This window comes from Mustela nivalis (genome assembly GCF_964662115.1).
Source record: "Mustela nivalis genome assembly, chromosome: 2".
NCBI lineage: Eukaryota > Metazoa > Chordata > Mammalia > Carnivora > Mustelidae > Mustela > Mustela nivalis.
Window position 1 is genome coordinate 76,375,921 of NC_139021.1, and position 16,841 is coordinate 76,392,761.

The 16,841-nt window shown below is 39.8% G+C and overlaps 1 protein-coding gene across 3 annotated transcripts in view; it reads right to left on the reverse strand.

Moving 5' to 3' along the window:
- NKAIN3 (sodium/potassium transporting ATPase interacting 3) overlaps positions 1 to 16,841 on the reverse strand; it is a 622,933-nt gene that overhangs the window by 6,794 nt on the left and 599,298 nt on the right. Inside the window, exons 6-7 of one of the 3 annotated variants that reach the window (XM_082721218.1) lie at positions 2,873 to 2,942; positions 1,881 to 1,938 (exon numbers count right to left, since the gene is read on the reverse strand). The exons of 1 other annotated variant lie outside the window; for it this stretch is intronic. In XM_082721218.1, coding sequence (XP_082577344.1) covers positions 1,896 to 1,938; positions 2,873 to 2,942 — 113 coding nt within the window. In that variant the 3' untranslated portion in view covers positions 1,881 to 1,895. Of the gene's footprint in view, positions 1 to 1,880; positions 1,939 to 2,872; positions 2,943 to 16,841 lie in introns of those variants that run through there. One more of the 3 variants, XM_082721219.1, reaches the window with a different exon arrangement.

A 16,841-nucleotide genomic window follows, 5' to 3' on the forward strand; every position in this document is an offset into this window, starting at 1 on the left:
GAAGAGTGATGTTAAATGGTGGAGCCATGGCTGCTGAGGCTCCGGCGCCATCCCAGGCAGGAGCCATCAAGGTTCCTGCTCTGCTTAAACATCTGCTTCCTGCTAGGCTTGCTCAGGTTTGTGACCCCTAGGACAAACTCTAGATTGGGTAATCATGAATTTCAGCTTCACCCTCTGTAGAATGGCCAAGCAAATTCGCCTCCATGTAGGGGACACCCATTATTTCTGCTTTCGATTAACTCCTTATCATCTTTCCTAAGTTAGCTCAGGTATCAACCCCTAGTCCATCTCCCGCCCCTGCAAGTGTAACTCCATATGTAAAATGCCTTCTCCTATCTCATCACCCCCAACACGCACATTCACCCACGATGTGACTGTGGGAACACAAATGGGGAATTTATGATTAGGAGCAATGACACAATCAAACATGAGAACGAACGCTTCCTATATAAATCGGCAATGGACTGTCTGCTTGTAACTACCCTTGAGATTCAAAAGCTAGCCTTCCACATACGTGGACTTGGGAGTGTGCTCAGGATTTTCACGATTCCATTACTAAAGTGGCTTCCTCATAAAACCTGGCTTTGCACTCTATGGAGATTAAAGGGACTTAATGAAAGTAAAACACCAACATTCCCTTCCCTGTCTGACAAGTCATACAGAAGCCTGGTTTTTTCTCCAACCTGTTGCTGGGTGGTGATATGACATCACTGAGCTGGGCACTACAGAATCCGATAATGGCCTTATTAGAAGAAAGCAAGCAGGCTGACTGATGCCAACTGGATAAACAGCACTATTTGCATACCAGCGGGGAGCACAGTACTGACCTCTTCAATTGTTTCATGCGCAAGGATATTAATTTAGGTTTAGTTTGATCTTTCAGATTCCTACTCTCTTCATGGTTGAAAGGCTTCCCATATTCATCTGACAGTAATACGCATAATCTGTCAAAGCAGGAACTTGTTCTATCGCTTTCTGCAGCCTGTAGTTGATGCTGCATTCAGCTAAAAAGGTCTGAGAGTTCGTCAGAGAACAGGGTAGTTGAGAAAACCCTTTGAGGAGGCAGTAGAGTTGATCAAAGCCTTTCAGGTAGTCTCATGGGTACAGTTCATGTACTCTTGGTTCACAGAGAAAGGACAGAGTGGAGGGAGCACAGACGGCAGTCACTTGCCCCTGGGCCATGCCAGAAAACACTGTCAGCTACATGGATACACATGCCATTCAAAAAAGGAGATTCTATTAACAACATTAATCAATTGCAATTTTAATAACCTTCCTTAATAGAAAGATGTTTCTTACATCTGACCTGCATTTTTCATATTGCAATTTCCTCTGCTGGGTTATTTTTTTTTCACAGTGGAGATGAAAGGACTCATTCATCAGCTTCTTTATTAAATAACAAATGCACATTAGATTCTCCTAGCCACTACTAGGCGTTGTTTCCCTTCTTTCCTCACTTCCAACGCACTCATCATCGTTATTATTGTCACAATCTCTGCCAAGTTCCCCAGATCCACAAATATCAACTTTTGGAGCACATCATTTACGAGCACTCAGCAGCATGAGTAATGAGGTGGTGACTGCTTAGTCCCAGAGTGTTATATTAGGTGAATGATTTTCCAAATTGGATTTGCTTTAAGAAACCAACATTTATTTAAACATCTATCATGTGACAGGCACAGTGCTGATTTGTGTAGCTTGTGAGCTATGTTTCCTTTAGATCATTCTGCCAGAATAAAACTAATTCAACCTGGAGAGGCTAGAGGAGCCAGCGCAGGCTTCTCCAGGCTGGGGGTGGGGGGTGGAGGTGGGGCTGCAGAGGTGGGCAGGAATCATGATGGCAAAGAGGTGGCAGATGAAGACTTCCTTGTGTGTTTCTCACAGAAGAACCTGTTTTACATCATTTTCTTTATCACCACGGAATTGTAGACCATTGGGCTGAAAAGAACAGGAAGGTCATCTGAACAAGTCCACAGCATCAGGGGTGGTCTTAGCTTATCAATCAGAAGAGATCCCAGCTCTACCCCTGACTACTAGTGGGGCTTTGGGAAATTTGTCTAATCTCTACGCACCTCTGTTTTGTTTTTAATGCAGTGGGACTATTCATTAATACAGTATTTCCATGAGGGTTAAGAGAGACAATCCATGCTGAATGCTTAGCACAGGATAGATGTTATTTTCAGCAGCTATTTGTTACTTAAAGTTTTCTAGGAATGGAGTCACTGTATCTATTTTCTTGCTTTCTGGTATTTTACCAATCAGGTGACCACAGCTCTTTCCTTAAACTCAACTGACATCTATTCAGGTTAAGGTGTTTTTGTTGCAGCTGACTTGCTTTCATGTCCTTTGAGAATGAGGCTCAGCCATAGGCAATTTTACCTACGCTATACTTATGTCATCCCATTGAATCCATCCTCCCTCTTCTGCCTATGAAACCATCTTACAGGTGGGAGAACCAAGTCCCAGGGCTATCCAGGAAGGCCCTGACATGACACACATGGAGCCCAGCTTCTAACCTAATCTTTCTCCCTCTTTTCCCTCTGTAATGTAGCCCCCAAGTTACATATTTAGTTTCTCTTCTCACAGACTACATTATCATTTTTTTTTCCAATTTGGCAATCAACCTCTGACAAGAAAAAAAGTCAACAAAAATACCATTTTAGAAACATAAACCATGTTACCTATTTCAAATTATTCTTGGAATGAATAATAATAATGATGATGTTGGGTTACATGTAAAAGGTGTGGTTTAAATATGAGTGGAAAATTAAACCAATGATTAGTAGTAGCAGGTCCAAATTATTTCAGGTTTGGTTAGTTTTGACCACGTTAGAAGGATTAATATTTTCCATCTCATCACACCTTTACTTACAGGTTAACAGGCTTTAACTCAACATGATCCTGGTAGTAGGAGTGTGCATCAAGTCCACCTATGAAATCAACTGAAAATATAACATAGCCCCATGTGAATAAATGTGTATATAAAAACACAGATAATACTAGGTGTTTAAAATAGAACACGGGAAAATAATATCAACAAAAAAATCTGTCTACCACAAATGGAAAAACGTGTACTCAATATAAAAGGCTGCTAAAAATATTAGCAATGGTCAAAAAACAGGGAACTTTTAAGAAACACATTAAGAACTTGGGCTCTTATGGACTACAAAATCAAAGTTGTTATTGACTTTAGTGAAAAATGAAGTAACATTAAATAACATTAGATTTTAAATAATGTGTTTGGGCATACGGATATGCCCTTTCCCCCTATATATCAGAAGATATACCTTTTCGTCTTGTTGCCAGAATCCACTTTTTGTTCTTAAGAATATTTATGACATCATTAGAAAGGCCTTTGAGAAGTCACACAATCTATGTCCATGCCTTTTGTCCTCAAGCCATCCTTGACAAATAGGCATCTTTTGCAAAGAAGTTTTCATCTCTTCTCTGGTTGCATGGTACTGGTCTCACAGTCTGTATAGAACCACTATGCTGATGACATTCATTCTAATTTCTTTCCGTTTTGATCACAGCTTCTGTCTTTCTTTTCCAATCACAATGTCCATGGCTAATCTTAGTTTACATCTTTTGTTCTTTTGGGGGAGGGTAATCCATTAAAAGTATTGGCTACTTTACATCAAACTTTGGTTATATTATGGCACTATAACATGAACATATATGTAGGCGTAGAGGGACACTGAACTCTCCATGAGGGAGCATGTGTTTAGGTATGTAATATTGTGTCATATCCTTAGCTCAAGACAGGCATGTCAGTGACCTGTGATTTAGAGAGGGATGACTGTGTTGGCCTTGAGGAGCTCCTGTCTGAGGTTACCAGAAGTTCTACTGAAGCCTTGACTTAATCTGGGTGTAGTTGATCAATACCTGGCCTGCTGTATCCTTTTACCTCAATTGAAGAAGCTGAGATAAGATGGGTCAATCAAAGCTTCACCAGATCACTGTGTAGACATGAGCTTTGGAGTCCCGTAGGGTACACAACAACCAGGTGGCAAGAACCATTTCCAGGCAATCCCCTTGGAGACTAGAGGAACCTGAAGCCCATCCTTTTCCTACCAGGTCACATAAGTTACCCGGACACTATGTTAGGGAAAGAAACAGTGAAAGAGGAGTCAGTCTGTGACACTGAAAAGATCTTCCCAGAGAGAATAAGCAGTGCTTAGGGACCATTTAAGTGGTTGGATTGGATAAAATTTTTATCAGATCAGATATCTAATCAAACATCGACTCCATCTTGCTGACCAATGGGTGGGAAATTAGAAGGAAAATCACACCAATTAATGAAACAAGATGGGATTGGGAGGGAGACAAACCATAAGTGACTCTTAATCTCATAAAACAAACTGAAGGTTGCTGGGGGGGAGGGGGGTTGGGAGAAGGGGGTGGGGTTATGGACACTGGGGAGGGTATGTGCTTTGGTGAGTGCTGTGAAGTGTGTAATCCTGGCGATTCACAGACCTGTACCCCTGGGGATAAAAATATATATTTATAAAAAATTAAACATTAAAAAAAAAAGTTGAATGATCATGGGATTACAAGGCACTTTCCAAAGTTAAAGAGGGTTTTGTAAGTAAACAAAATTATAAATATATACATTTGTGAATAAAATCATTCAATTGAAAAATCATATTCAAAGTAAAATCTTTTATAATAATAAAGATAGCATATATCTGTATACTTTACAGTTTTTTCAAAGACTTATTTATTTATTTTTGAGAGAGAGAGAGGGAGCAGGGGGAGGAGCAGAAGAAGAGGGAGAGAATCTCAACCAGACTCCCTTTTGAGCACAGAGCCCAGTGCAGGGCTTGAGACCAGGACCCCGAGATCATGACCTGAGCAGTAGTCAAGAATTGGATGCTTAACTGACTGAGCCACCCAGGCGCCCTGATATCTGTATGCTTTAAAGCCAAACAAAAAGAAAACTTTTTTATATTGATCATTTGAACATTAAAATGTAACATTAACAGAATCATTTTTGGTATAAATTCATGGACTATATGAATCTGATCCTTTGCCATCTCTATCTCTAATATGCCAGATCAGCAGAATATTCCTGCAATACATATTTTTCAACATGGTTTTATTATTTTTATAGATTAATTTATAATCTTATTCAAAAAAATTTTTATGGTTAGTAAAGATGAAATTGTTGATATCTTTTAAAGATTTTATTTATTTATTTGATAGACAGAGATCACAAATAGGCAGAGAGGCAGGCAGAGAGGGGAGGGAGGCAGGCTCCCTGTTGAGTAGAGAGCCTGATGCGGGACTCGATCCCAGGACTCTGGGATCATGACCTGAGCTGAAGGTGGAGGCTTAACCCACTGAGCTACCCAGGTGCCTCGAAATTGTTGATATCTTAATGAACTATGTAAATAATAATATTTTTAACTATGGAAATACTCTCCATAAGGCGCTGGTAATCTCCAAGCAAATTTGCTGAAGAGTGGATATGTGTAATGTTATTTAGTCCAAATACTCTCCCAGGTACTGTTATTTTTAACCTTCATTTAGTGTATCTTTGCCAAGATTTGTATAAGACAACAAAATAAATTGTTATCTCTTCATGATTTTTAAAAATCAAATATAAATGCTGCAACATTTTTAGGCCTTCTCATAAATCAGCTTGTTTTCATTTTGGTGCAGAATATAAATTCGTCCGATTAAAAACAGGAGCTCTATCAAAAAAGTCTTTTCTCAAGTCGAGATATTTCAAGAGGAAATTATAAAATTGAAAAATTAAATCTTGCCTAACATCTGAGTTCTCATTATTTAATTTGCCTGGTTCTCTTCGGTCTGCATTAATTTCAATATTCTCCTTTTTATAAATTCTCAATTACTGCCATTTACTAAAAGGTGCAAAGGATGATTTTGGGGTGCTTCATCTGTTGCATGATTCAATTTAAATTTTCAACTGACCTTGAATGCAATGCAACTAAAATGTAGAAGTTTCATTTCTAAAAATGCTCACAACTATTGGAGGAAAATTAGACTGATTTTCAAAATATTTCTTTAAAGGCTCAAATGTTCCTAACTCTGATGGATGAAAAGAAGCAAAGACAGATAATGTATTCCACTATGCTCAAGTTCTTTGTTTGTTTTCAACATCAAGCTCATTACCAAAATGTTTTCAGGTAAATGCAAATCAAAATCAGATAATAACAAATGTTAGTGAGGATGTAGAGAAATTAGCACCCTCAAACACAGCTGGAGGGAATGTAAAATGGTGCAGGCACTTTGGAAATCGTTCCTAAAATGGTTAAACAAAGTTACCATATGACCCAGTAGTTCCACTCCTAGGTACAGACCCAAGAGAAATGGAAACATTATGTCCTCGCAAAAATTTGTACATAGATGTTTATAACAGCATTATTCATAAAATCTGAATGAAGAAAAAAATACTATAGTTTATTTATGCTACTGTGTGTATGTAAACGTTTATAATATATGTAATGTATGTTATAATATTAGGTATATACTATATATTATAGGTATTATATATACATTTATATATACACATACATTTTGAAAACGAGAGTTTCTATTTTTGTCAGTAAAACATTGCAGCTTCATTGGGAGGCAGTTACAGTTCTGAGAGCCCTCTACTAACCCCACTTTGCAGCTATGAGCTGGTGCACCTCTGCCTGGCACTGAAAGGAGTTAGCTGTCTCTGCTACTCCTGTCCAAACACCTACTTTTAGTCATTGATTGACCTACATGCTCTCCTTGAAAGAAAGGTCCTAGTTCCACTGTATCCTTAAAGATTTGGAGAGAAGACGGGATGGGGGTGGTGGCGTTGGTTTTCTTACATATTTAACCATGTGCTAAAAGGAGAATTCTACTCATTGCACTTGCTTCTCACACATCTTGAGGAGAATTTGAGCTTGGTGTGCTATCAGCTTACCCAACCTAAATTACCCTAATACAATTATTAATGGTAATATTTCATTTGAAAACCAAAAAATCTAGGACAAAACCTAAACTAGACAGGATGCCAGGACAACCTGTGTAAACAGGGACTGTCTTAACCCAATAAGGACACATGGTCATTCCACTGGGTGGCACGATAAATGAGCTACACTTTCTCCACATATCAGAATTCTAGTGTGAGGTAAAATTTTCAAATCTTTAAAATTAAATAGCGCATATTGGTAAAATTTAAAACATCAAGCTTCTAGAACTAGACAAAATCTCCAAAACGGTAACTATTAAGGAAAAATTATTGAAAAGTAGGTAATTTATTTATTTATTTATTTATTTATTTATTTATTTATTTGATAGAGATCACAAGTAGGCAGACGGGCAGGCGGGGAGAGAGAGAGAAGGGAAAGCAGGGTCCCTGCTGAGCAGAGAGCCTGATGCGGGGCTCAGTCCTAGGACCCTGAGACCTGAGCCGAAGGCAGAGGCTTAACCCACTGAGCCACCCACGCATCCCTGAAAAGTAGGTAATTAAAAAAAAAAGGTAGATACTTAAGAAACTGAAAATATCAAGAATTCTTTATGGATGGAAGGCAACGTGGTTTTTTTGGCAACAGAAACCTACAAGCCATGAGATGATGATGCTCCTGTATAAAAATTATTTTTTTATATGTATACCAACACTTGCCATTTACCAGAATGGGAAGATTGTTCAAGTAAAGCAGTAAATTGGAGCCTAAATGGAGGGTGAGTGTGCTGATTCTGAAAGCTTTCTTTTTTCCCTAATGATGTCAAATGCTTTTAAAAAATGAATTTTTTTTAAAAGATAACTTAACAAAAGACTTGAAAACAAGTCAATAGGCAAGACTTTTTTGCCTTTAAGTTTTCCATAAGGGAATTATATTATATGATTAAGAAAGTAAAGCTACTATGCATTCTAAAATTCATTTTCATGAGAAAGATGTAAGAAGATACTGAATTAAGGAATTTTTCCAGTAGAACTAAGATACATTTCAACAAAACATGAGAAGGAACAAAAAAGGCAGAGACAAGTTTGCAGAGGTACTGGAAGAAGAGGAATGCAAAGGAAACTCCCACGAAATCTAATTATTACAGTGAGAACAGCATATGGGGATCTCTGGCAGAAGGGTGACAGGCCACGGAAGAGGTGGGAAAGGCAGAAGGACGCGGGGTGGGGGAGGCAAGGGAGTGGGTGTGGGGGGAATAGTTTGCTGGGAGACCTGAAGGACAATGAAGTTGAATTCTGTACACTCTGTATACTTTGTATTAAAGTCTTGAATAGTTGGCCTCAGCTGTCCAGAAAAGCAAAGCCTTGTTCTCTTTACCCATTCTCGGAAACTGAGGTGTTACTATAAAAGATCCCACAGGGACAGCCGGCAGCCAGGAAACCTCATTGTTTGCAGTCCTTTCTAATGTATTTCCTGTGCCAACTTCCAACAGCACAGCCAAGCAACTTCTTGGAAGAAATCATATTACTTGTAACCAAATATCTTTGTGGTTACTTTAGGCATTCCATATCCCTGATGAGGATTCTCCCTGACCTGAAGGAATTACAAATCTCCTCTAGATTTAAAGCAACAGCTCACTGTACAGTTTGGGGGTTGTTTTCCCCTTGTGAAAGATACACAACCAATTGCAACTTTTCTATTTGACTACAGGAAACTTTCTGTCATAAATGAAGTCTCCAATACGCAACTCAGGGCTACTGACTCGGTTCCTCACTCAGACATTGCAAACCCGATTGATTGTGTACACCTGAAGCCGCAAACATGTCTGTTTAAACATGGACCTGAAGCAGTGCCATTTCCAGTGAGAGCACAAGCTATCATGTATGCCCCAGGTTTAACTATAGTCACCAAATAATTACTGGAATATAGGTGTTTTGTTTCTGATCCAACTTAAGCTGCGTGTTGCATGTCACTGAATTAAGAAACACCGAGGCCCTGGAACATTACCTTTAACTCAGAGCAGTGTAAAGACTCAGGAAGATGAGACCCAATCAACATATCTATTCCGAATTGCTTCCTGGTCTATCATTGTTCCTGCTATTTGGATAGGAGACAGTTCTAATACACACTGATTGTACTAGTTGCCAGGAAGTCTGAAGGAGGCATTGCTCAGGGCATCAAGAACTCAAATATTGGGACTGTTGCCTTGTGATTTACTTGTTCTGTGATATGAATTCATAAGAGAAAAGCCGAGGTAGAGGCTTTGCCACCAACTGAGTTCACACAGATAGGATTCTGCAGCACCCTGCAGATAATGAGGGCTTTTAAGAAAGACCAGTGATTTCGGAGGTAGTTGGCAACTAAACTCTGCCTGCGCTACTAGGGAATGAGCTACTTTGCAGCATCACTGATCTGCTGTCATCTGCTGTCTGCAGAACCGGAGTTTTCAGAGGGCATGCTGTGCTGGGCCAAATTGCAGGCTGTGGTCTGGCTGTGCCTGGCGCCATGATGGGTGTGTGGTGGGCACAGTGACTGGCCAGTGCCCTGAAGCACTGTGGGTGCCCAGAGAGGGTGGCCGGGGCTCTTGTGCTGCCTGTTCCAAATGGCTTTAGGAACCCGAAGAGCCCTTCAGGCAGACACAAGACACCTAAATGCAACCTTAATGGCTATTGCTTGTTGTTCTCTTCATGGTGCAGGGAGTTTAAAATGGCTCCCACCTTTCAGAAAGTGCATGTAACTCAAAAAGGGAAGCACCTCCACGCATTGTGATGTTCAAGGATAAGTCAGCTCCGGGCCAGGAGAGCAGAGTCCTCAGTCCTAGAGGTTGGGCTGTCCAGATCAGAGTGTTTCAACATTTTTACCTCTTCTTGCCTGGTAACAGCCATGCGAATGGGCTCTTCTCATTTCTGTCTTGTCCCCCTCTGTCTCAGACATGGAGACCCGATATCACTGTCATTGCCATTACCGGCAGTTTCGTCTGGAAAACACTGGGAGCGGTCACTGGGAGATTTTGGAGAGTCTGGGAGGAACCCCAGGTCTGTCGAGAATATCCAGCCTCTCCTTGTCCTAGGGAGAGGGGAGGGGAAGCATTAAGAGACCAGTAGTCTTCAGCTGGGGAATGCATGCCCAGATGGACAGACTTTGCAAATGGGGTGCAGTTTCAGGTGCTTGTTCAAAGAGCCCGAATTCCAATGTATGTGTCCTGAGAAAGTACCTGATGCCGTTCTGGTTCTTGGTTTCTCCAGCCTCCTCCACAACTGTCTTCTTTCCACTTTACCATGAAAGGTATTAATCTCAGCCATCTGGAATCTTATGTTGGTGCCCTACTATCATCCTCCAGGTCACTAAACAACACAGCTGTTTCAATTTCACATGATGATAAAATAATAGCTACTCATGACCAGGTAGGTGGCTCCTTTTTTTGTTTTGTTTTGTTTTGTTTTTGCTTTCAAAACCAATTTTGTAATAAATTTTAGTACCTTGAAAATATGTTTTGGTACTAGATCACTGTGTACTTTTTCACATATATCTTCAGCCACTCTCCCTATATTTTCACTCCTCCCCCCCTCCTTCCTTCTCCCCTGCTTTCTTTTCTCTTGTGTGCTTATCGCTATTTGCCATGCTGTATTATTTATTTTCCTTTAAAAAATCATATTCATTTTCTGACACCCTGACTACAATTTAAGCTTTATGAAATAAGTATTTTTGTCTGATCTTGTCTGATTTTGTTCCTTGCTATATACTCAGTACCTAGAACAGTGCCTGGTAAAAGCTAGGACCTCAAAACTATCGGCAAAATTCCTCAAAAGCAAGAAACTAAAATAATTGAATGACTTCACTATAACCAAAGTCTTTCCATTCCTATATTTTTTCTGTGTGCAAAATTTCTATATATACAACACTAGCATCATATACTGAAATTGTTTGAGGTAGGCTCTTTCATCCTAGCAATAACTAATATTCACCCATGAGTACATGGACCAGTCGAAAAAAAGAAACACTCCCTTTCATTAAGAAGTACTCTTCCACTAAATGTTTCATTTTATGTTTAAGTTTTCTTTGGATACAGTTATAATTGCAATTATTGTTTATCGACTTGACTGAGGAAATGGAAACGTATTACACATATTGATGAATTGTTTTATGTTGCTCAATCATGTTGGTAGCCAATAACTGTAAGTATAACCCCATCCAAAGACAAACTAACACTTAAAATCTGGTCACAGGAAAAACTTAAAAAATTTTTTAAAGGGGCGTCTGGGTGACTCAGTGGGTTAGGCCTCTGTCTTTGGCTCGGGTCATGATCTCAGGGTCCTGGGATCGAGCCCCGCATTGAGCTCTCTGCTCAGCAGTGAGCCTGCTTCCCCCTCTCTCTGCCTGCCTGCCTCTCTGCCTACTTGTGATCTCTCTCTCTTTCTGTCAAATAAATAAATAAAATTTTTTAAAAAAGTTTTTTCTCTCTTTCTGTCAAATAAATAAATAAAATCTTTTTTTTTTAAAAAAACTTTTTAAAAAGATTTTATTTATTTATTTGACTGAAAGAGATCACAAGTAGGCAGAGAGGCAGGCAGAGAGAGGGGAAGGGAAGCAGGCTCTCTGATGCTTGGGGCTCGATCCCAGAACCTTGGGATCATGACCTGAGCCGAAGACAAAGGCTTTAACCATCTGAGCCACCCAGGCGCCCCTTAAATTTTTATTTATAGGAATAAATCCAAAAAATCTGCAAGTCCTTTACACAAAACATACTGAATGAAATTAAAAGGGTCTTAAACAATTGGAAGAATAGAAAACATTCGTGGATTGTGAAACTCAATGCTATAAAGATATAATTTGATTTGTGGCTCAGTTAATCAATGGATTCAAAGCAATCCCAGTAAAACTTTCAGCAGTTTAACCAAAATGCTGATCCTAAAAGATACATGAAAAAGGAAAGACTCAACTCAAGATTAGTTAAGACAATCTGAAATAAGAACAATCTGAAATAAGACAGATAAGAAAGATAAAACAATCTGAAATAAGAACCAATCATGAAATTTCCTAATTTAAGAATTAAAACTGATAATGGGGCTATACAAATTAAGAATTTTTATTCATGAAAAAATAACATTTCTTGAAAATAAGATTTCAATTTATGAACAATTTTTCATTGCAGAGATGTATGATGGGATAAGAAAAAATTTAAGGTTAAACATTATATTAGGACACAATTCTATGGATCAAGTGGAATGGAGGTACAAGTTCCAAAAGGAACTGGAACAATTTAAAATTTCAACTTAATTAAAGCTTATTGAGGTATTTTAAATTTAATTTAAACATTTTTAAAGATTACTTATTTATTTATTTGACAGACAGAGATCACAAGCAGGCAGAGAGGCAGACAGAGAGAGAGGAGGAGGAAGCAGGTTTCCTGCTAAGCAGAGAGCCCAATGCTGGGCTCAATCCCAGGACCCTGGGATCATGACCTGAGCTGAAGGTGGAAGCTTTAAACCCACTGAGCCACCCAGGTGCCCCTAATTTAATTTAATTTAATTTTTTTAACTCTAAAAAATATTTTTAGAGAGGGAGGGGCAGAGGGAGAGGGAGAAAGAGAACCTTGAGCAGGCTCCATAGGCTCCATGGAGCCCAATGTGGGGTGATCTCACTACCCTGAGATCATGAGCTGGGCCAAAATTCAGAGTCAGGTTCTTAACCAACTGCGCTACCCAGGTAATGCCTCATTTTTATCATTAAATTTTGTGATTTGTAATGTGTCAATTTATCTAAGATGGACTTTCCTGAACTCCCCTCTCTTTATGGTTAAGAGTTAGGGTTGACTACAAGAGCCCTGTGAGATATGGAGGGTGTAAGAGAAGAAGCAGTTGATCTAGGGTCAACTCAGGAAGTTGATCTAGGGTCCCAGACTCCACTATGGCTTATATGCAGAGTGCTAACAGCCAAGAGTGAGACCTGGTTGACAGCTGAGGTCACGGTGGGATCACTGCACACAATTCAGTGGATGCTCAGCCCTGCCCCCTCACATCTGATGCCACCATGTCAACCTTCACCTCAGAATCAGGGCTGAGAGGTCAGCCCTCCTTGAGCTCCTCTCTGAGGTGGCTGAAAATTACTGAAATGGCTAAGTTTTCTGGGATGTGCCTACCATGGGAAAGAAAAATCTGTTTTTGTGAAAATAAGGAAAGTTACATTTTTGTCACATTGTTCGAGGTGGGGAGAGCGCATTAGGGAAGAAGGTTGTTTTCACAGTTTTGTAGTATTTGAATCGGATCTTCAGATTCCGTTATTCTAATGATAAGTTTTGCATATTTAGTGTTTGGAGCTAAATAAAACAAGACAATGGATTTGGAGCAAGATCATTGGATGTATTACATTATATATGACTCCCTGTTTCCACTTAAATTTTAATAGTCTAGCCCATTATTTTTCTCCACAGTGTGCAACTAATTTATATTCTTACTCAATATTTAAACATGAATGTTCTGGTTTTAATCTAGTGAGTGACCAATGTCTATTTAGACATTGTCTAATAGACATTAGACATTGTCTAATAGACCAATGTCTATTCTTCAGGAAGAATTTGGTTGTTATCCTTGTTGGAAAGAAAAGCATAATTGGGTGTTGGATAGCATATGGACTTTGGTACTTGAAGTATCTAGGTCAGGTATTAGTTCCACTTCCTACAGGTTATGTGAGTTGGGAAAGCCTCAGTGTACTCATCTATAAAATAAGAACAGTGACCACCTCCCAGTGTGGTTGTCCTAGATGGGGCAGTGGCCATGGAGGGCTACACTCAGAAAGCATACAGCAAATGACAGGTTGTTATTGGTATTATAGGCCCATTTATTGGTTATTGGTATTATTGGTATTATTGGCTTATTCTGATGGCACATTCCCATCAAGCATTGATTTCTGAAATTCCAGAAGCTTCCTTTAGGTTAGCGTAACCATGATTCATTAGAATTCCAACATTCTCTTCCCCCTGGTCTCCCAAAGAGTACCTGACCTTGAGGAACTTACACTGAATTTGTGTCTAGTTTGATTTTCTCTTGTTTAGAAAGAGCAACTAGTTTGGAAAAGGGCAACACAGTTAGCCTGCCACACTTTGTAGCCTGAGGTTTATCCTGGAAAGGTATGCTTCCCTATATAAAGACCTGGTTCAAGAAAGGAAATAAAGCTCAGTAGAAGTAGAATTCGTGGAGCTGAGTGTCATCTGGGAGTATAGCCCTCCCTCTCACCAAGACTGGTGCTAAGTAGTCTCCGAGTCTGGACCAAGGCTCTGGACCAAGGCCCTGGGCCCGTCCAGGGCACACGTGACCATCTCCATCACCGTTTGTTGAGCGTTTGACTGGCATTGCTTTTATTCTCTACTCCCTTGCCCTCCTACCCTCCACCACCCCACCTTTGGGCGTAGCACAAAGCCCGAGGGGAGATCTTTTTTCTCGGTATTTCAAATCGCTCCGTGGGATTCTTTGTAGATAATATATTCCCTTGGTGCGAAGTCCTCAAAGCGACTTCTTCATAACGTGCTCAGTGTTACTCCTTTAGATCCAGTGATAGGCTTATTCTAGTCATTCTGTAACGATCCCTTGGCCCGACTTTAGTATTTTATCTTTGATTCTTCTGCAGGGGAACTTAGTGGCAGTGTCCGTGCAGGATGCTCTGATAATAATCATCTGTTACTGAGGCTTCTTGCCTCGCTCTTAGTTGCAAGAGTTGTGCCAACTTTGTAAAGATGCCAGTGACACATCTGCGTCCGCTCTCCTACCCCCTCAACACGCCGCACACACACTTGAGTTTTGTTTCTCTCATATTTTGACAGACAGTAGATAATTTTTTTTTCTTCCTTTTGGCTTCATCTTTAAGAGTACATTTTCTATTCTCTTTAAAGTGACTCACCTCTTTCAAAAGCCACAAAAACTGAGCTCTGTTGTGCTAGAGTAGATACACTCTTTTAAAAAAAATTTTTTTTTTAAAGATCTCCCTGATATGAGGAAGTTGAGAGGCAATGTGTGGGGTTTGGGGAGGTAGGAAAGGAATAAATGAAACAACATAGGTTCAGGAGGGAGACAAACCATAAGAGACTCTTAATCTCACAAAACATACTGAGGGTTGGGGGGAGCAGGGGACTAGGGAGAGGGTGGTGGGGTTATGGACATTGCGGAAGGTATGTGCTATGGTGAGTGCTGTGACGTGTGTAAACCTGGCGATTCACAGACGTGTACCCCTGGGGCTCATAACACATTATCTGTTAATAAAAAAATTAAAAAAGAATAAAAAATAAAAAAGATCTTATTTATTCATTTGAATAGGTGAGAGGGAGAGAGGGCACAAACAAGGGGAGCGGCAGCCTCCCCTCTAAGCAAGGAGCCTATGTGGGACTTGATCCTGGTTCACTGAGATCATGACCTGAGGTGAAGGCAGACTCTTCACGGACGGACCCACCCAGGCATCTGAGTAGATACATTCTTAACCCTTCAGTTAATCTTAGTTGGATGGAATGGCTGCTCACTGTTCTCAACCACTATTTAGCTCTATCGAAAGCCCTTCCAAAGTTTTGTAATTTTCAGTCACTATCTGTACAAAATCATTGGTGGTTGAAGGCCTCCATGTCCCTACTGGGGGCTCATTTGGAGGAATGTTTTACTCTAGAGAAAACAAGATAAAAAAAGAAAATCCTGAAAACTCATCCGTTTTTCATTTCTATTTGGCTACATTTCTCGCTTCTGTTGCCCTCCTGGGTCTAGATTTCTGGAATCAGATGTTCCCCAAATCAGTGCTGACAGTTGTGTCCCACTTTAATATAGTTTCTAAATAATGGAATAATGAATTTCTAAAATCACTCTGAGGTCAATAAAGTAGCATGGAATGGCTGACAGGGCAACTAATGCTCAAAAAGGTAAGGGTTAAAAACAGTCCTAAGAATTTGTCTAAACAGGGGTTCTGGTTGGCTCAGTGGATTAAGCCTCTGCCTTTAGCTCAGATCATGATCTCAGGGTCCTGGGATTGGGTCCTGGGATTGGGTCCAGGATCGGGTCCCACATAGGGCTCTCTGCTCAGCAGGGAGCCTGCTTTCCCCTCTCTCTCTGCCTGCCTCTGTGCCAACTTGTGATCTCTGTCTGTCAAATGAATGAATAAAATCTTTAAAAAAATTGTCTAAACAGTTATAATTTTTCCCTAATTAATTTTTCTTTGTTATCCAGTTTTTCCCCAATATATTTTTATCATTTTCATTTGAATCCAGCCAATCAAGTCAAAAATACCTGTTGACTCTGAAGTCTGTCTATAATTCCTTTTATTATCTGCTTCTATAATTCTGGACATTTCCCCTTGAATACTATTATTTTTTTAGTGGCCTCTATTATTACTTTTAGTTCTCCTTGTCCTAGGGCAATCTCTATCCAAAAAAAAAAAAAAAAAAAAAAGTGCCATTTCCCATTTCCTCTGAAATCTTTTTTTGCAAGTCCTTTCCTCTTTCTGTTCAAAGGAAATTGAATCAGATCCTATTCTTCCCAAGATTAAACCCATTTATTGACCCTACATCATCTAGCAGAACATTCCAACTAGTGTGACCTGAGTAGGTACGGATGTGATAAGATATCAATTCCCTCATTCCCCTTGTGCATGCATGTGTGTGTGTGTGTTTAGCCTAGGGTAGCAAGCCCTCTGGACCAGTCATTTCTTGCTGGGAGAAAAGTGATTTATTTACCACAGAGTGGCCTAGAAGTTTAGCTTTCTCTATGAGTGCTGAAATATGAAATAGGTTCAGAATCACTGGTGTAAGACAGAATTCAAGGTCCCTCAAAGCTGACCCCCACCATTCACCTGGTGAACTGAACATACCCAATTACTCATCACATTTTGTGTAATGCAGGTTTTCCTTAGGCCTTCTTGACTATTTTATGGTTTCCCCAAGCCTTTTTGACATATCTTGCCCAGTAT